The sequence below is a fragment of the Symsagittifera roscoffensis genome, chromosome 9, assembly GCF_963678635.1.
Source record: "Symsagittifera roscoffensis chromosome 9, txSymRosc1.1, whole genome shotgun sequence".
In the NCBI taxonomy this organism is placed as follows: domain Eukaryota; kingdom Metazoa; phylum Xenacoelomorpha; order Acoela; family Convolutidae; genus Symsagittifera; species Symsagittifera roscoffensis.
The window spans coordinates 53,058,491-53,079,775 of NC_087070.1; the positions used below are offsets into that span (position 1 = coordinate 53,058,491).

At 37.5% G+C, this 21,285-nt stretch overlaps 2 protein-coding genes across 2 annotated transcripts in view; both read right to left on the reverse strand.

The window, feature by feature from the left end:
* The window catches only part of LOC134853956 (ras-related protein Rab-21-like), a 103,406-nt gene that overhangs the window by 28,441 nt on the left and 53,680 nt on the right, over positions 1–21,285 (reverse strand). The window lies entirely within an intron of this gene.
* The window catches only part of LOC134854325 (uncharacterized), a 39,733-nt gene continuing 29,429 nt past the window's right edge, over positions 10,982–21,285 (reverse strand). Inside the window, exons 8-10 of the mRNA XM_063870536.1 lie at positions 13,293–13,437; positions 11,629–11,883; positions 10,982–11,407 (exon numbers count right to left, since the gene is read on the reverse strand). Of these exons, the coding sequence (XP_063726606.1) occupies positions 11,265–11,407; positions 11,629–11,883; positions 13,293–13,437 (543 nt within the window). The 3' untranslated portion in view covers positions 10,982–11,264. The remainder of the gene's footprint in view (positions 11,408–11,628; positions 11,884–13,292; positions 13,438–21,285) is intronic.

A 21,285-nucleotide genomic window follows, 5' to 3' on the forward strand; every position in this document is an offset into this window, starting at 1 on the left:
AGAACCCTCTATGTTTGAGCTTTTAAGCACGTTAATGATAGATATGCCGGTGACCGGAGGATAGTGAGGTAAAACGACAGACTTGCACCAAAAGCAACAGGGACTATCACCATCAGAATGCACGACGGCTATTGTGTATCATTGGGGCATTTTTAGCATCGGTCGTGTACTATTACTGTACACTTAGTTTGATGGAAGGTACATTGGGACCGCTTGTTTTCTTCCTTCCATCTTTTGAAATTTTCGGAATTAGAAGCCTTAATTCTGACGTTAGGTAAGAATGAGCTTATAATAAAAGTAATTTAAGACTTATAATAAGATATTGTTCTTATTGTATGTTACTTATCCCCCTTTTTTTAGATCCGAAATCAATTTTTGACCCAAACCTGAGAAAGAAACTTTTGGATATCCGACTTTTTCCTACCTGAGAAAAATGACAGAACAGTGAATTACCTTTTAATTCAGTCCCTCACATATTAAAAATCTGCGGAGAAAAAAAAATTTTGTGATTTTTTTTGCCTCATGTCATCGTTTAGGATTTTTTTGAGATAAAGCGAATAAAAAAATTCATTTTAGGGCTGCTTAGGTAACGGATTTATTTGGGTTACCAGTTAAAACGCAACGCTCCCAATAGCTCTGTGATTTGAAATAAAAACGTTAAGTTGAAAAAGAACGGATTTGGAGGCACCAAATCTGATAGTTTTTGGCCAAGTTTTTGTTTCAAAGCCAAACTTGGTACTTTTTTGTATAATTCATGTGCTTTACAGGGTTACTGCGCTTGTTTCAAAAACATTTGTGCACTTTAAGAGATAATTGTGCAAAAAGTCTGTGAAAACCTAAAGAGGTACTAAGAAAACCCAAATAAGCCACAACGGTTTTGCTCATAGCTCAAAAACTACTAAAGCGATTGGAAACCTTTTGGTGCAATAAGTCGTTTTTGTTTTGTTTTTTTTTCTCCAAGTTTTGACCATTTTCAGGGTAAAATGACCCCTCTGAGGTAAAACTCAAACGTCCTAGGAACCCGTCTAGGTGACTTCATTTTCTTTTTGTAGAAACGGAGTTTTGAGAAAACTCCAATTGGGATACATGTTTTTGACAATGGATACCCTCCAAAGAGAGACTCTCCAAAGCAACATAAATTTTCTTTTAAGAAATCTTTGTAGTAACTTAGGACCTGAACGGAATTTTGAAGATCTTTCGAATAGACATTTTATGGATAAGTAGGCTAATTGACCCGGCGATTCCCCAGTCAGTTTGAGTTCTAGATTGAGTGTTTCAAGAGTACTGTAAGTAGGACAGCTCGAGGAGCCCGGAGACATATCGGAGAAGACCTCGGTGCAAAAATCTATCTTGAGTAGTAGAATTGATCGTCCCCTGCTTTCGTACATTTGGATTGTCCGAGCGTGGGAGAGTTTGTTTCTGAGTTAGACCTAGTGAATAATTTCGATCAGAGGTTGCCTTGAGCTACTTGGTGGGACAGCTGGCCATTCGAAGGACAAATAAGATAAGACATCGTTGAGTGCGATAGCACCCAGTAATTCACTTGAGACGACCTTGTCCTGGACTTCGTTCATTTGGATCGCTTCAAATGAGAAAAGTCTTTTTCGTTATGATTAAGTGCTGGTCTTAATTTACAAGACCCGTCACTGCTGTTTTTTTAAAGTAATTGATTTTGAATCTGGCCGAGTTTTAGTAACTCTACAGCGGTAATTTGTTATTGATAATAGAAAATGCTGTCACCAAAGGGGTGCGTTGTGTTACGAATTATAGTGGGTCAAATTGTAGTGTGCCATAATTTTTTCTTTTTTGTGTATATTTTATACAGAGAGGTAAATTTTGCTTCACAAACACTTGCAGGAATACGACCAAAAAACAGCTCTATTGCGTGAAATAAGAAAAAATAAAATAAGGCTCGAATTAGCAAAAACTCGGCCACTTGTAGGATTGGAATCTGCAACCTACTGCAATCAAGAGATTTTGAGTCTGACGCACTATCCACTCAGCCACGCAAGTTTAACAACCGACAAACACTAGTCACGAATAAAGCAGCTACATATGCCAAAAAATTGCCACTGCCTTCAGCAAAAGTAGCACCAATTACAAGTAGACTCAGTTTTGCAAGTAATATTTTGAAATACAACAAACTGAAGGCATTTACAAGAACTTTGCATGTAATAAATTATCAACTCAAACACCTTAAGTAAGGTTTTTGAGTTGATAAACGTGCAGTTTTGTTATAACAGTCCAGAAATGTTCCACTCAAAACACTTTTTATCTAAAGCATTTTTTTTCTAAACAAAAACTTTTCTGTGAAGGGTGATGATTGTGGAATAATTAATTTTATAAGCGGTTTAAGCACAATCAAGATTGGAAGCAGCGCAAATTCAGCTTCACTCAATTTTCAAAAGCAAATCTATTCGCAGCGGTTTGATGATTTTTCAAACAAACACTTTTCGGTACTATGAATGCTGAATCTTGCTCAAAAAGGTAGTTTTTTTTAGTTACTTTGTTTTTGTCAATTATTTTGTTTCCGTACTTGACTTTTGTGTATGCTGGTCATGGTAGAAAATTAGGTTTGATTTTCCAAAAATAACCGGTTAATTTCCAATCAAGAAACAAAGAAAAAACCATTCCGCCAAAAGCCAGTTTCGAGTCATCCGAAGTGGTTAACGGGAGAAATAGTATTGAAAGGATTACCCTAGAATTTTGAAAAATTAGAAAATTCGGTTGGAGATTTAGTATTTCTCAAGAATAGTAAAAATTTAAACCCGGGAGTTTGAAGTTGTTACCTCTCGAAGATAGTGAAAACGGAGGCTTGGTGTCAAAAAGCTCATTTAAAGGCTCTATTTTCTACTGTATTGCTCCGAATGGTTGAATAATTCCATGGGTTATTCAATACCGAGCAGGAGTAGTTCAAGGAGAGGAAAAACTTAACCTGTCTTTGATGAAAACGACATGAAAATATCACTAAAAAATGGTAATTTAGGGTTTTGAGACCCCTTTTCTTTTCTAATCAAAAATTTCGGGGAACCCAATTTTAACTATGGTAGCATTTACATGCAAGTCAGAAGCTAAATAAGATTTGTTCGGCTGATGGCCAAGAAGCCGTAACACGTTCGTTGATCCCTGAAAATACCAAAAAATAACTGGACCAAAAATCAACTGGAAAATGTCAAATCATGTTTTTTTGTGAGCCATGTTCCCGAAGTTCCTAAAATCGTAATTTTACCCATTTTCCGAGCAACACTTTTTAGCTGCATGTATTTTCTAATTGAACTTGAAAAATCAAATGAAGAAGTCTTAGATTTTTTTTTCTTCTGGGAACAAATTTTGTAGACAGCGTCTATTGTTTCGTATTAGCCTGGATTAGTGATTGTGTATTTTCAAACTGGTTCCAAATTAGAACTGATTTTCTGAACAAACACTTTTCGGTACTATGAATTCTGAACCTTGCTCAAAAGTGTAGATTTTTAATTCTTTCGTTATTCTCAATTGTGTTGTTTCCCTACTTGATTTTTGTGTATGCTGGTCATGGTAGAAAGTTCTGTTTGATTTTCCATAAATAACCGGTTAACTTCCAATCAAGAAACAAAGAAAAAGCCATCCCGCCAGAAGGCAATTTCGAGTCATCCGAAGTGGTTAACGGGAGAAATAGTATTGAAAGGATTACCCTAGAATTTTGAAAAATTAGAAAATTCGGTTGGAGGTTTACTATTTCTCAAGAATAGTAAAAGTTTAAACGCGGGAGTTTGAAGTTGTTATCTCTCGAAGATAGTGAAAACGGAGGCTTGGTGTCAAAAAGCTCATTTAAAGGCTCTATTTTCTACTGTATTGCCCCGAATTGTTGAATAATTCCGTGGGTTATTCAATACCGAGCAGGAGTAGTTCAGGGAGAGAAAAAACTCAACCTGTCTTTGTCGAAAACGACATGAAAATATCACTAAAAACGGTAATTTAGGGTTTTGAGGCCCCTTTTCTTTTCTAATCAAAAATTTCGGGGAACCCAATTTTAACTATGGTAGCATTTACATGCAAGTCAGAAGCTAAACAAGATTTGTTTGGTTGATGGTAAAGAAGCCGTAACACGTTCGTTAATCTCTAAAAAGACCAAAAAAATAACTGGACCAAAAATCAACTGGAAAATGTCAAATCATGTTTTTTTGTGAGCCATGTTCCCGAAGTTCCTAAAATCGTAATTTTACCCATTTTCCGAGCAACACTTTTTAGCTGCATGTATTTTCTAATTGAACTTGAAAAATCAAATGCAGAAGTTTTAGATTTTTTTCTTCTGGGAACAAATTTTGTAGACAGCTTTTATTGTTTCGTATTAGCCTGGATTAGTGATTGTGTATTTTCAAACTGGTTCCAAATTAGAACTGATTTTCTGAACAAACACTTTTCGGTACTATGAATTCTGAACCTTGCTCAAAAGTGTAGATTTTTAGTTCTTTCGTTACTATCAATTGTGTTGTTTCCGTACTTGACTTTTGTGTATGCTGGTCATGGTAGAAAAATCTGTTTGATTTTCCATAAACAACCGGTTAACTTCCAATCAAGAAACAAAGAAAAAGCCATTCCGCCAGAAGGCAAATACGAATCATCCGAAGTGGTTAACGGGAGAAATAGTATTGAAAGGAGGCTCAGATTACCCTAGAATTTTGAAAAATGAGAAAATTTGGTTGGAGGTTTAGTATTTCTCAAGAATAGTGAAAATTTAAACCCGGGAATTTGAAGACGTTATCTCTCGAAGATAATGAAAACGGAGACTTTGTGTCAAAAAGCTCATTTAACGGCTCTATTTTCTACTGTATTGCTCCAAACTGTTAAATAGCTCCGTGGGTTATTCAATTCCGAGCAGGAGTAGTACAGGGAAAGGAAAAACTCAACCTGTCTTCGATGAAAACGACATGAAAAAATCACTAAAAAACGGTAATTTAGGGTTTTAGGACTGGTGTTTTTGTCTGATGGGATAAATTGATATTTTCTGGTATTTGTTACGTTTTCTTTGTTCCATTTCTTTTTGCTTTTGTCATTGTTTTCCAAAATGTTTGATTTACCCGCATTTTTTAAATTTTCCAGGTCGAAAACTTTGTTATTTTTTTCTCCTTCCTTGGTTGACGTCGATAGGATTTCGATAATTTTCTGAAAATAAACAATGTTTCCCAGGGCGTTTTAATAAATATCGTTTTTCAGAGTGTCATTTAAAATTCGAAAGGTTTCAAGGTCAAACACATTGGTGATTTAAAAAAGAAATTAAAATAAAGCATTACAACAATCGACTGTTCACTAGAAAATTAAAATGCTTTTACCCTCGAAATTACAAATTCAGACAAGACAATGATTCACAACTAAAAAATGAACACTAAAATAGCAAAACATGAGTTCATAACATTAAGAAAGTGAAAAATACGCATTTTTCTTTGGTTAATTTTTGTTTTTACAAAATAATACAACGGTTAGAAGTTTAACTTCAAAAAAATTTAGACTGTTTCGATATTGTTTTTCCATCAATTGCCATAGAAGGATCTTCACTTAATATAAATAGAAAAAATTCCCCGCAATTAATTTCTACAGATTTAAAAAATAAGCTGCTAATGGTTGTTTGATTGTGTATTTTCAAATTGGTTCCAAATTAGAACTGATTTTTTGAACAAACACTTTTCGGTACTATGAATTCTGAATCTTGCTCATGAGAGTTGATTTTTAGTTCTTTCGTTATTATCAATTGTGTTGTTTCCGTACTTGACTTTTGTGTATGCTGGTCATGGTAGAAAGTTCTGTTTGATTTTCCATAAATAACCGGTTAATTTTCAATCAAGAAATCAAGAAAAAGCCATTCCGCCAGAAGGCAAATTCGAATCATCCGAAGTGGTTAACGTGTGAAATAGTATTGAAAGGAGGGTCAGACTATCCTAGAATTTTGAAAAATTAGAAAATTCGTTTGGAGATTTAGTATTTCTCAAGAATAGTAAAAATTTAAACCCGGGATTTTGAAGACGTTATCTCTCGAAGATAATGAAAAAGGAGGCTTGGTGTCAAAAAGCTCATTTGAAGGCTCTATTTTCTACGGTATTGCCCCGAACTGTTGAATACTTCCGTAGGTTATTCAATTCCGAGCAGGAGTAGTACAGGGAGAGGAAAATTTCTTCGATGAAAACTACATAAAATATCACTAAAAAACGGTAATTTAGGTTTTTAAGAATGGTGTTTTTGTCTGGTGGGATAAATTGATATTGTCTGGTATTTGTTACGTTTTCTTTGTTCCATTTCTTTTTGCTTTTGACTATGTTTTCCAAAGTTTTTGATTTACCCGCATTTTTTAAATTTTCCACGTCGAAAACTTTTTTTATTTTTTCTCCTTCCTTGGTTGACGTCGATAGGATTTCGATAATTTTCTTAAAATGAACAATGTTTCCCAGGGCGTTTTCATAAATCACATTTTTCAGTGTGTCCTTTAAAATTCGAAAGGTTTCGAGGTCAAACACATTGGTGATTAAAGAAAGAAATTAAAATAAAGCCTTACAACAACCGACTGTTCACAAAAAACTTTTTAATGCTTTTAACCTAGAAGTTACAAATCTAGATCATACAGTGATTCACAACTAAAAAATGAACACTAAAGTAGCAAAACGTGAGTTATTAACATTAAGAAAGTGAAAAATACGCATTTTTCTTTGGTTAATTATTGTTTTACAAAATAATACAATGGTTATAAGTTTAATTTCAAACAAATTTAGACTGTTTCGATATTGTTTTTCCATCCATCACCATAGAAGGATCTTCACTTAATATAAATAGAAAATATTCCCTACAATTAAATTCTACAGTTTTAAAAAATATGCTGCTAATGGTTGTTTGATTGTATATTTTCATTTTGGTTCCAAATTAGATCTGAACCAACGCTTTTGGTATTATGAATGCTGAACTTTGGTCAAAAGTGTAGATGTTCAGTTCTTTCATAATTATTATTTGTGTTGTTTCCGTACATGTTTTTTGTGTAAGCTGGTATTAGAAGAAGATTATGTTTGATTTTCCTTAAAGGCAGATCATTTTCCAATCAAGAAACCAGAAAGAAGTCAATCCGCCAGAAGGAAAATGCTAATCTTCTGAAGTGGTTAGCGGGATAACTAGTTTTAGGAGGAGGGTCAGAGTACTCTAAATTTTTGAAAAATGAAAATTCGGTTTGAGATTTAATATTTTTCAGAAATACTAAAAAATTTTTTTGTAATTTATAAAAAATCAGATACGACCGCCGAATAATTACGATCGACAAATAACGCGCGACGAAAAACGCTCTAGGTTTGTGCGGTAAAAGAGTTATTTGCCAAATTATGTTGGAGCCGGAGATTCGATGGATAATTCGGGACACATCCCAATTCTCAGAACCCGGGAATTTAAGGATGTTATCTCTCGAGATAGTGAATTGGGTGTCAAAAAACTCAATCTAAGGCTCTTTTGTCTCCTGTATTGCCCGAACTGTTGAATACTTCCGTGGGTTATTCGTTTCAGAGCACGAGTAGTCCAGGGAGAGGAAAAAGTTAACCTGTCTCCAATGAAAACGACATATAAATAACATTAAAAAAATGGAAATTTGAGGTTTTAAGCCCCATTTTGAGTTCTAGCTAAGTAGTCAGGGGATCCGAAATCTAGCTATGGTAGCATTTATATGTAAGTCGGAAGCTAAGTGAAATTGGTTCGGTTGATGTCCAGAAATTCGTAACAAGTTCGTTGATCCCAGAAAAGACCAAAAATCAACTGGTATAAATATCAACTGGAAAAACCCCTACAACTGGAAGTATCTGAGACCAGCGATTCATCAAAATTGTTTTCTTCTTTTTTCTCAGAGCTATGTAATTTCTGGTTGAATCTTAAACAAACATTTTTATGGCGCTTTTTGGTGGGTCTCTTTGAGGCATGAGCATCATTATCAGCGAAAATTTTAACGACGAACCTTCCACTCCAAGCAGATGCACAAGATAAAATTTTTTTTTCTCTGTATCGGTCTAACCGAAAAATTTGGACTCTCCGGCTGGCTTGGCTTAGCTATTTGAGTTATTTAAAACGGAATTCCGGGGGCCAGAGTGTTAAATGAGAAATCGAAAGCCCGATGAACACAAGTTTTGCTTAGTTTTGTCTTATGGTTTAATTTTAAACCCAGAGCCTTGAGAGAAGGCTCTGGGACCAAAATTGAATAACAGGAGGAAAAAATAAGCAAAAATTGTGTATATCTACAAAAAAAACAATTACTTTTAAAAGCAGAAAAAATTCAAAAAAAAACGACCCAAAACAGTAAAAAGTGTAATATGACTGTTTTATTTTTTGCTTCCTGAGAAGATGCGATTTGGCTTTCCTAATTGTTGTTGTTTCAGAGTGATTTTGAAATCTGTCGTTTCTTTTTGATAAATCAGTAGCCTTGGTTGTTTGCTGAGAACCCTCTATGTTTGAGCTTTTAAGCACGTTAATGATAGATATGCCGGTGACCGGAGGATAGTGAGGTAAAACGACAGACTTGCACCAAAAGCAACAGGGACTATCACCATCAGAATGCACGACGGCTATTGTGTATCATTGGGGCATTTTTAGCATCGGTCGTGTACTATTACTGTACACTTAGTTTGATGGAAGGTACATTGGGACCGCTTGTTTTCTTCCTTCCATCTTTTGAAATTTTCCGAATTAGAAGCCTTAATTCTGACGTTAGGTAAGAATGAGCTTATAATAAAAGTAATTTAAGACTTATAATAAGATATTGTTCTTATTGTATGTTACTTATCCCCCTTTTTTTAGATCCGAAATCAATTTTTGACCCAAACCTGAGAAAGAAACTTTTGGATATCCGACTTTTTCCTACCTGAGAAAAATGACAGAACAGTGAATTACCTTTTAATTCAGTCCCTCACATATTAAAAATCTGCGGAGAAAAAAAAATCAGAAATGAGAAAATAGGATCGCTTGATCACTTTTTTGTGATTTTTTTTGCCTCATGTCATCGTTTAGGATTTTTTTGAGATAAAGCGAATAAAAAAATTCATTTTAGGGCTGCTTAGGTAACGGATTTATTTGGGTTACCAGTTAAAACGCAACGCTCCCAATAGCTCTGTGATTTGAAATAAAAACGTTAAGTTGAAAAAGAACGGATTTGGAGGCACCAAATCTGATAGTTTTTGGCCAAGTTTTTGTTTCAAAGCCAAACTTGGTACTTTTTTGTATAATTCATGTGCTTTACAGGGTTACTGCGCTTGTTTCAAAAACATTTGTGCACTTTAAGAGATAATTGTGCAAAAAGTCTGTGAAAACCTAAAGAGGTACTAAGAAAACCCAAATAAGCCACAACGGTTTTGCTCATAGCTCAAAAACTACTAAAGCGATTGGAAACCTTTTGGTGCAATAAGTCGTTTTTGTTTTGTTTTTTTTTCTCCAAGTTTTGACCATTTTCAGGGTAAAATGACCCCTCTGAGGTAAAACTCAAACGTCCTAGGAACCCGTCTAGGTGACTTCATTTTCTTTTTTGTAGAAACGGAGTTTTGAGAAAACTCCAATTGGGATACATGTTTTTGACAATGGATACCCTCCAAAGAGAGACTCTCCAAAGCAACATAAATTTTCTTTTAAGAAATCTTTGTAGTAACTTAGGACCTGAACGGAATTTTGAAGATCTTTCGAATAGACATTTTATGGATAAGTGGGCTAATTGACCCGGCGATTCCCCAGTCAGTTTGAGTTCTAGATTGAGTGTTTCAAGAGTACTGTAAGTAGGACAGCTCGAGGAGCCCGGAGACATATCGGAGAAGACCTCGGTGCAAAAATCTATCTTGAGTAGTAGAATTGATCATCCCCTGCTTTCGTACATTTGGATTGTCCGAGCGTGGGAGAGTTTGTTTCTGAGTTAGACCTAGTGAATAATTTCGATCAGAGGTTGCCTTGAGCTACTTGGTGGGACAGCTGGCCATTCGAAGGAAAATATGATAAGACATCGTTGAGTGCGATAGCACCCAGTAATTCACTTGAGACGACCTTGTCCTGGACTTCGTTCATTTGGATCGCTTCAAATGAGAAAAGTCTTTTTCGTTATGATTAAGTGCTGGTCTTAATTTACAAGACCCGTCACTGCTGTTTTTTTAAAGTAATTGATTTTGAATCTGGCCGAGTTTTAGTAACTCTACAGCGGTAATTTGTTATTGATAATAGAAAATGCTGTCACCAAAGGGGTGCGTTGTGTTACGAATTATAGTGGGTCAAATTGTAGTGTGCCATAATTTTTTCTTTTTTGTGTATATTTTATACAGAGAGGTAAATTTTGCTTCACAAACACTTGCAGGAATACGACCAAAAAACAGCTCTATTGCGTGAAATAAGAAAAAATAAAATAAGGCTCGAATTAGCAAAAACTCGGCCACTTGTAGGATTGGAATCTGCAACCTACTGCAATCAAGAGATTTTGAGTCTGACGCACTATCCACTCAGCCACGCAAGTTTAACAACCGACAAACACTAGTCACGAATAAAGCAGCTACATATGCCAAAAAATTGCCACTGCCTTCAGCAAAAGTAGCACCAATTACAAGTAGACTCAGTTTTGCAAGTAATATTTTGAAATACAACAAACTGAAGGCATTTACAAGAACTTTGCATGTAATAAATTATCAACTCAAACACCTTAAGTAAGGTTTTTGAGTTGATAAACGTGCAGTTTTGTTATAACAGTCCAGAAATGTTCCACTCAAAACACTTTTTATCTAAAGCATTTTTTTTCTAAACAAAAACTTTTCTGTGAAGGGTGATGATTGTGGAATAATTAATTTTATAAGCGGTTTAAGCACAATCAAGATTGGAAGCAGCGCAAATTCAGCTTCACTCAATTTTCGAAAGCAAATCTATTCGCAGCGGTTTGATGATTTTGAAATGTTACAATCTTTGATAGAAAAAATGGGTAAACTAAGATCTTAAAAACTTCTTGCCCAAGAATCTTTAACCAAACCTATTTTCGTTTCGGAAATATCACTGTTTTTTTAATAATAACAATAATATTGAAAGGTAACTTTTCCACAAAATTCAAAGTTTGGGTTAATGTTAGATTTTAGTGAAAGTTTTTTATGCAAGGTAGGTTTCTTGACCTTGTTGTCAAGTTAGTTGATTAATAAAACGTCACAAAAATTATCTCGAATCAAATCAATTACTGATTTGAGTTTACTGCGATTACAAATAGAAATTTACAGACATCTTCTACTACTCTTTTTGATTGTTCTTGATTGTTCTAGAATGTTTTAGATTGTTCCGTTCTTATGTTTTTGCTCGTTGAGATAGCTGTCTTTGAGAGTCTTGCGGAGAATTTTTCCAGCGCCTGATTTTGGAATAGCGTCTATGAAAGCGACACCGCCCTTCAGTTGTTTGAAAGGAGCCACTCTTTCTGAAACAAAAAAAGTAATTTTGAAATCAATCGCGGGTTTAGGGGAAGATTCGATCTCCCTTACCCTCCAGCCGACCAACCCTAAAAATTTTGTAATGGCGCTTTTGGCGCCAACATAAAGCAATTTCTAAGGGGAACGCACGCCAAAAAAAACGCAACTTTTGAAGTTTTGATCTCAAATCTAATACTGAAAATGTTTTGACGTATTTGAAGTTTGTAACCTTTAACGAATGCTTGTAACTCTCCCTCTGTGACTTTTCCTTCGAAGCTTTCTTTGACCTTGACATACGCCCTGGGTAGTTCACCCGCACTCTCATCCGGAATTCCGATCACGGCGCAGTCCTGTACAGAGGGGTGGGTGAGGATAACTGCTTCTAGCTGTGCAGGGGGCACCTGGTTTCCCTTATACTTGATCAGTTCCTTCAGTCGGTCTGTGATCCACAAATACCCTTCTTCATTCATGTAGCCGAGATCGCCTAAAAACAAATCGGTTTTGCGGTTTGGAAAATTAGGACACAAATGAATAAATCACGTAATTGTTAATGCGAGAATTTGAACGGTCCCACGGCCCCCGGAATAAATTTTTTTTTTTTTTTTTCAAAAAAAATTTCAATTTTTTTTTCGAACTTAGGTAACTCATATTTAACTTGTGTTCGTGAATCACTTTGGTTTGATTTAATGAAACCAATTAGCTGCCTCGATTCAATTTGGAACGATTTTGTAGTGCGAGATATTAAAGCAAGCAGTTTTAGCGACATAAGCATGGCACATTACTATTAAGTAAAGTGCGCACTCGGCTGGCGGCATGTAGATAAAGAGATCTATACCCCAATCTATAACCTGTTTTGTAAAAATGGTTTGAAGTTTGAATAAAAACCACGCCGAGAGTATATGTCTCAAACATTAAGAGGCCAAACTGTGCACTGGATAGGCGCACAACTTTCTAGCTGTATGCTCCTGGATTCCAGAGACAAGTTTTTAAACATGTTCCAAATTGTAAGTGGATTCCACTTACAAGACTTTCGTGGATTCCGCGTACATATACTTGTAACGTAATTTTTGTCGGCACATTTAATTTGCTGCAGATTCCGCAACAAGCAATTATAGCTAGTTGTTCTGGATTCCGCCACTGTAAGTGGGTTCCGCAAAATGTAAGTGGAATCCGCAAATGTAAATGGAATCTGCAAAATTTGTAAGCGAAATCCGCAAATGTAATCGGATTCCGCAAAGTGTAAAAAAAATCAAAAATTTGAATATTTCACTGAACTTGCATATGCACTTGCGGAATTTAAAAGCAAGGACTTGACGATTGTCAGCGAACAAATCTTAAAATATTGGTTAACTTAATCGATGTATGTCACCATTTAGTATTTGCAAGCAGTTTTTGGGATCATAGTTTTGGAAACACAGCACCGAATCATATCATTGGATTAATTCGGTAATTGAGTTTATTCGTAATTGAGCTGGCATATCGCCGAACTAGGTCAGTATTTTGGATTCAGTATTTGAGATTCAATATTTGGGATTTTGCATTTGAGATTACAAAATTGGCTTGCCAAAATTGTTTGAGGGAGTCAATTATCTATTTGAAGTAATTTGTACACAGGGAGTAAATGATCTATTTAACTACTTTGAGTAAATAAGTATTAGATAAAAAGAACCAAAATTTTAATTTAAGCATAATCGACTGTCTATTACCGTCGTCACAGGAATTGACACAAGCTTGAAAAAAAAACTTATCTAGTTTTTATGAAATTGGTTGGAACTCTCTATGCTACTGTCCAGGCTACTTGGACCGGCTAACTTTGTTCCAGCTTTTCCAAACTATTACAGCTATTTTACGAGCATTTGCTGTACTGTTTCAATGTCTTAATGTAGGAGGCACCTGATCTGAGCCACCCGTCTGACATGATTGTGTTCTTGGTTTCCTCCTCTCTGTTCAAGTAGCACTGCATGAGAGAGGGGGCCCTCATACATACCTCCCCCTCCACCCCACACAGCTCAGTCTCACCCGTCTCTATGTTCATTATCTAAACACGGGGTTAGCCTGGAATAAATGATAATAAAAATTATAAGTCAAAGGCCAACAAAGCCGAAGGGCCAACAAACCGAAATTAAGATTACCATTCCAACACGTGGAAAACTAATACTGATTCTAATAATGTACTTAGACTGTTGCTGATTATGCAATTGTTATGTAATTTTGGTTTCAAGATATGGCAGTTTTTAGATATGGCGGATGGTTGAATATCTGTTATTTTTTGAGCTCCTTTATGACATTCATGATTGTTTACAAAAGCAGTAACAACTATCATTACCATCAATTTAAAAAAAACTACATTTACTTTAGGTAGAAGCAGAAAAAAACACTGGAATTCATCTGTTGGTGAATTTTAAAAAAATTTATATCTCTGAGAAGCGAAAACTTTCTTTTCAGTAGGTTTAATCGGTGGCATAAGCGAACCGAAAGTACTGGTTTACTTATATATAAAGACTTAGCATATATATGTTGTTTACTTATAAAAGACCACGCAAGAGAAGTAACAGTCACAAAACTCACTCAAATCTTTTACAAAAAAATGCTGATTTATATACTTGGCGCAGTTTTATTGAATGGTCAATCTGCTCAGAAGATATCTACTGCAATAATTCCAACTGAGTGAGATAATTCCAGGGTATCCAGGGTAAGAATGCTGTGAACAAAGTTGGTTACAAAAAAAAAAGGCAATTGTAACAAGACTGCTCATATCAGGTCGAGGCCCTGAATGTTCCGACCGCCTTTTAAGGTCTAGGGAGCAGTAAAAAAATGAAATAATTAAATGTAAAAAAAATTAATTTGGATTTTTGCGAAAGTCATCCACCCGCACGCCATATATAGTGTCATCCGGCCGGATTAGCACGAATCACTACTAAGTATTTATATTTATATGCAAATTAAACATAGCTAGTAACAGACCAGATGCATGTCCTTGACTGATAACAAAGACCATATGGCTGAGCGGTACCGTTCAGTTGCTGTTAATTCATAATTATGTTCAGTTCCTTTTCTCAATCAGAGTTACTTAGATTAAAAAAGCCAATCCGTTCGGATTCTATAAAAGCTCATACATTACGATAAGACATGGCGCAGTCAGCAGGATATAAGGAACCTCCGAGTAACCAACCATTTTAGCAGAAAGCATCAGTAGAACCACCACTGGAATTGTTAAAGTAGGCCGCAAGGATGTAAAAGGCCGTGTTTGCCAAAGATGGGATAGAGGGTCAGAATTTTGTTGAGGACGAAACCCCCAGTGCTAGAACCAACTGAACCAACCTACGAGGTTGAAATCACTGGGACAAAAACGTAATATAGATATCAGAAACCAAGAAAAACGAGTCGATTGGGCAAATAATTTGATAAAAAGCAGAGACAAGGGTGTCATGTGCAACAATGTACATTGGGATGACCCGGACGCCAAAGTGAGAAGCTACACATTCTTGTACCTAGGAGCAGAAGAGCTACGACAACTGCAACAAAAGAGACCAAACCTTGATATTCAAACATCAACAAAAGAGCTAATGCGAATTCTTGAAGATATATTTGCAGTTATCGAATTATAGCTTTCGAGGAAAACAATTTTGCTTGTCGGAATCAACGGAAAAACGAAACGCTGGAACAATTCCACGCGGATTTTGTCAAATGGCATAACGGGCCAATTGCGGAAATCGAAAAGATGGGGCGGTGATATCTTCACGGCTCAAATGTCCAATGAAAAAATTGCAGAAAAAATGTTGGCAGAAACTAGATCACTGCAAGACGCTTATGAATATGCAATCAGGAGAGATAAAGGTTTAGAACATAGTAAGGCAATGAAAACAAAACCATCTGGAGTACCAGCAACCCCAAACAGAACATTGAAACAAGAATCAATAGGTTATGTCCAACCATGCGGAAGAGATGGTAACCTCCCCAACGGGTACCAAAACAACCAAAGGGGCCGGGGAAAACTGCGAGGTCGGAACAATTTTCCCCGGGGAAGTTACAACCTACGTGGGCAACAACACCAACAAATGGGACGAAACAAACCCTGTTATAAATGTGGCAGAAAATTTGGGCCAAATCATTTACAGTTTTGCCGAGCAAAAACAAATTCTGCACAAAATGCGCTAAATGAAGTCATATTGCAAAAGTATACTGACCAATAAATTTTAACTGCATGCTAAGAACCGGCAGTTATCAGCAAGAAGATGAAGAAGAAGATTGTGTCGCCACTGGGGACAATATCGATCCAGTGGCTTATGCCGAATTCATGCCATCAAACAACTGGGAGGAAATTCTTCAGGACAATTTTACCGTTTGGGCCATATCAGAAATAATTTAAATCCGGACCTCAATAACATAGGAGAAGATGACTTAAATGGACATATAGTGAAACTCAAGACAAAATCAGAAGAACTGTTTGCTATTGTGGATTCAGGAAGCCCAATGACTTTTGTCAATGAAAAAATGGCAGTAACACTACGCCAAAATGGCCGCTCAACACTAATCAAACTCATTCCACCGGCGGACGCCGCTCAAAACCTTGCCTGCTACAACGGAAAAAATAATGTTCCACAAGGGCGCCTAAGTTTTGCGGTGGAGTCCGGAGAATGGACACTCTAATCGGTACCAATTATCATTGTGCATGATCAAAAGTCAAATATCATCAGGCGGGTCAATCTACCAAAAATCGGCATCAAACTCGTGCAAGAAAAAACGAAAACACAACCAGGTACTAAATCTACATGAGAAAGAAGAAGAATCAGACGAGGAAATAAAAAACTGGAATAAAGAAAATCTTCAACAACTTTGCGTGCGAACCGGGAAAAAACACGTGATGCGAACTCACTTCACATATCGAACCAATCCAACAAAAAAGCCGAAGAACACTCATTCATCAATAAGAGCGAGTGGAACCCGAACTAAACCAACAAATAGATCAAAAGCATATCAAAAAGCTAGACAAACGATCGGACGAGCAATTCAACAGTCCAATAGCCAGAACAGTCAAAAAGGACCAAACGGTCAAACTTGCACTTGACTCCAAGAAAAATTAAAAATTTCAAGCCCAATAATTAGTACCAAATGCCCAATATGGACTATTATTAGATAATATCGCACAAATCATCAGGACGAAGGAAAAACAAAAAAATCTATTCACAACGCTCGATCTACGCTATGCATAATCACAAACCCCTCTGGATACCGTAACAAAAAACTAATGTAGTTTTAGCTTGATAGGGGGAAAAGCTACAGGTACATACCAGTTTCAAACGGAATTCTATGGCCTCACGGATATGCCAGCCGAATTCCAAAAAGCTATCGATCTCATTTTAACAAATTAGTGAAAGTATGTTTGCTTACCTTGATGACATATTGATTCTGACAACAAACACTCGTGCGAACAATTCGAGTAGCTGGGTTACAAAATAAGCAGCGTAGACCCGTTAACACTTAAACAAAAAACAGAGGCAATACTAAAACTATCCATCCCAAGAGCGTTTAAACAACTGAAAAGCATCATGGGGTCAAAACACCACCTCACTAGATACATCTCAAGCCTTGGAAAAACAGCATTCACATTGAAAAAACTGCTAAAAGTTTCAGACAAATATAAAACATTAGATTGGAAGCCGGAACATACACCCGCGTTCCACAACATTCTAAAGCTTGTATCTGAATTAACTGAAAAAAAAACATTCCAACCAAAATCTAGAAACCCGGGTAGTCTGTGACGCATGTACATTTCGGTAAGGGGCTGTTTTAGAGTAAAATACTAATGTAGGCTGGGTAGCAACAGCATACGCCTCAACGTTTCTAAACTCACTAAAAGAGAAATGTTTGGTAAAAGAATTAGAACTATTCGGAATCGTTTGGGTTATAGGAGTCGTTTAGGCGAAAAATTTCACAATCATTTCGGACCATCAAATTTTATTCAGCGCATTAAACGCCATCAAACAATCAAAACTAGCTAAAGTAGGCTCACCAGGCAGATCGATAGGTTAATTTCATTCACATTTGATATCAAACACCTAGCAGGAACAAAAATTTGACCAATTGGTTATATGTCGAGAAATCCGCTGGGATTAGCTTTAACCTCCAGTAAGTATGACAAGGAATTTGTTGTCGCGTCAGTTAATTCATGTTTTTCCAGTCTTGAATTGATTGACAACGTCATATTGAACAGGCTAGCCAATCAGAATTGAGCCCTTAGTCGGCTGATCAAAAAGCGCGCTGACATTAAAAGGAATGCAACAGCTCAATCGACATGTCAAGGGCACTTCACACAATCCAAACATAGCACAAGCGGTCATTTGACTCAGAACAAAAACAGTCTTTTGACCAATTTCACTCTCAAAAATCAGCAGACAAAATTGCTGAAAAACCAGAGTACTATGAATTTTATTTTATCAGCAAAGTTCAACCATTAAACAATCAGACGATAAAATGAGACAAAAGGCAACATAGGTAGTTTCATCCCAGATAGTGCACGGACACGAGGGGGATGCAGCTCTTCGAAAACGACCCCTAGAGGTCAAAACCCTGAAATCGTGTGAAAAGGAGAGTCCGACTGGGAAGGAGTGTCTGAGCCACGCTGACATTGAAGAACACAAACAACCACATACGAGCACTGGACAACCCACTCCAGGACAACACACTCACCACTAACAACAACAAACTCGGAACAAACAGTTTGAGACGCCAGAGAACTTATCCCAAGTAGAATTTTACTTAAATTTCCGAAAACCGTGTTTTCAGACTGCACAACAACACGAGATGAAGACCAGATGGAATCTACTAAGAACACCAAAAGAATCACCAAACCCGACCACAAAAACATCCCGAACATCTGAACACAAGTAACAGATACTCTCGACAGATTGAGCAGTCCACCGAAAACAAAAGAGACCCAAACTGAGTCAAAGAAAACGGAATTAACAACACAGACACAGAATACGACTAAAACTACAACCTCTAATGACATGCAATCGCAAACAGAGCTCACAGTAGAGATTGCGTCCATTACGTCGCCATCGAAGAAAGATCGCCTAACGAGGCCCCGCCAACAAGGTCCCGCACTCAATTAAATTTAGCCACGAGCTTACTGTGACAAGTGTCCTGGAAACTGCAGATAGAGCCACCGCAACTGAGGCAGAATAGGACACACAACTCTACCGGAGGAAACTGCAACAAGTCATTAGGGCCAAACTCATAGCCGCCGCCACCCAGAAACGGGACTGGGAAGCGCTGAAATTCGCAAACGGTGACTCCTGATACAATGTAGGAAATCGACTGCAAGTCAGGGATGACCGTCCCTTGGTAGACGACCAGATCATCATCCCTCATCATCCATTCTAGACAGCTTACATTTGACCCATTCGGGAGCGACGGCAATGCTCAACTTGTGCGAAAAAGTCTGGTTCCCACACATCCACGGCACAATTGTCCAAATGGCCCAGAACTGCGAACAATGCACAGAGCAAGGTAAAATGTAAAACCAGCAATAGGAAAACCGCTGTAGTTCTAGATGGAACCGGTAGCAGAACCAAATGAGGAAGTCCAAATAGATTTTTCCGGGGCCCCTCCCGGACGAGTTAAAGAAAGATGCAGACATTTTAGTCGCGGTAGACGAATGGTCAAAACTCCCTAGAGCAAAGGTGGTTTCAAATACAAAGGCGGATTTTGCAATAAATTTTATGCAAAGGCATATCTCAAACAATAGGGTACCCGGTAGTTTTAGGAGTGATCAAGCACAAACGCTTAGAGCCGAAAAGTTCAAACTTTTCTTGAAAATCCAACATCATTAAAGTCCTTTTCGCACCAGTAAGTGACCACAGATCCATAGTGGTTGTCGAACATTCGATCCAACCACTAGAACGCAGGTTGAGGGTTATGCGAGTAGACAGGAACAACACCCCAAATAAGCTAACCTCGGACGTAGCCGAAATCACAAGAACATTTGGAATAACACCACAAAAACAACAAAAATTTCTCCTTTCGAAGCCCACATGCGTCGAAAGCCCAAAACATCCTTATCCAGCATAGCCACAACTAGCTCACCGAGTAAGCTAAACTGTGCAAATGCAAAACACGCTTGTTTAGATCAAAAAAACTTGATGTATCCACCACTCTAAACAGAAATCATGCACGACCTCCAATGTTGGTCTGAAAGTGATGTAAAGATGACACGACGACCGTTCGAGAATTCGCCAGAACCATAAGAAACATCCCTGAAGGACGGAGAATATTCTACGAAAAGTAACACAGGTGTGGGAACAAAATATTCGCAAGGTAAGGAAAAGGAAGAGTTAAATCTAAGATATACGGGAACACAAAAACAAGCGGACACAAACATTAGAAAACACCTACATATAGTAGCTCGGAAAATAGTCCGGATCGCAACCAGAGTTAAAGAGTTTAAAACATTTGAACAAAAAAAAACAAAACAAAAAATGGTCGGATTTGAACTTACACACCGCACACGTCCTGGGTACAAACTAAGGGAAAACAACCTCGCCGACTAAGAAATAGTGGCTTCGCATTTGTACCAAATCCAAAAATATACGGACCATGCAGACTTTGACGGCTAAGTGATTATGTGGCATATAAAGCAGCTAGGAGAACAGGGCCATGCTTACGTTTTTATACATCGAACAACCAAATGCACCTCAACACGAAATGTTGCAGGAGGATGAGAAGACAGGTCTACCAATTAAGAGGTCTCGGAAAGAACAACATATCAAGAAAGACGCAAAAGACGCCGTGAAAAAGCGAACGGCAAAGCCACAAACGGGAAAAAGGACGGGCAGAAAACCCAAACCCAGACAAGCCAGAGGAGTGACGCTATAACGCGGACAAAAAAGAAACTGAAACAGAGGCCTCGTCAAGCGACGGATGGTCATCCATCGCCTTGGAAAACACGGCACACTCCTCAAAAACGGCAGGACACAAAGACAACACCGCCACCGCAACCTGCGCTAAGCGCAAAACCGACACTAAAATCCACACAGAACCGACGGGCCACACCTTTATCAGCATGGGGACACCCGATCCCAATCAATACCATCGACTCGCCTTGAAGTTTCTCATTTATGCCCCCAGAGCAATAGAACACGGGCACAAAACAAACCACGGGAAATGGGTTTTGAATGAGATTCCCGGGAGTTCGTCGCATGCATAAAATTCCTTGAAACAATCAATAAAAAAATAGATTTGGTCTCAGCGTCGGAAAGCCGATTGAAAACTTACCGAAAGAGGAGACAACATACCGAAAGAGGAGACGAACCCCAAGAGGAGCATGAGAATTAACCGAAGACAACATACCGAAAGAGGAGACGAACCCCAAGAGGAGCATGAGAAATATCATGAAGAGGACGAAACCCAAACAGCGCCGCCGATAACAACAGCAACACTCGCGGAGGCAAGAATAACTCACTGGAAACTGCCACAAAACAAAATTGAGGTGGAGCAATCAAGTCCCACAAGGACTATAAAACTCCAGTCCCACAGGGACTATAAAACTCACAATTGGTACCACTGGGACGGTAAAACTCTGTTTTATTTCACGAGGGGGATTGTCATCCGGCGGGATTGGCACGAACCACGTTTAAGTATTTATATTTAAATACAAATTATAGATAGCTAGTCACAGACCAGATGGATGGCCTTGACTGAAAACAAAGACCATATGGCTGAGCGATATTGTTCAGTTGGTGTTATTTCATATTTATGTTCAATTCTTTTTCTCAATCAGAGTTACTTATTTATAAATGGCCGGCTATCCTTTATTTATGGTTATACTTTTAGGACAAATATTATAAATATGAAACCTATTTTTCTAGTTTACACTAAATTTTGG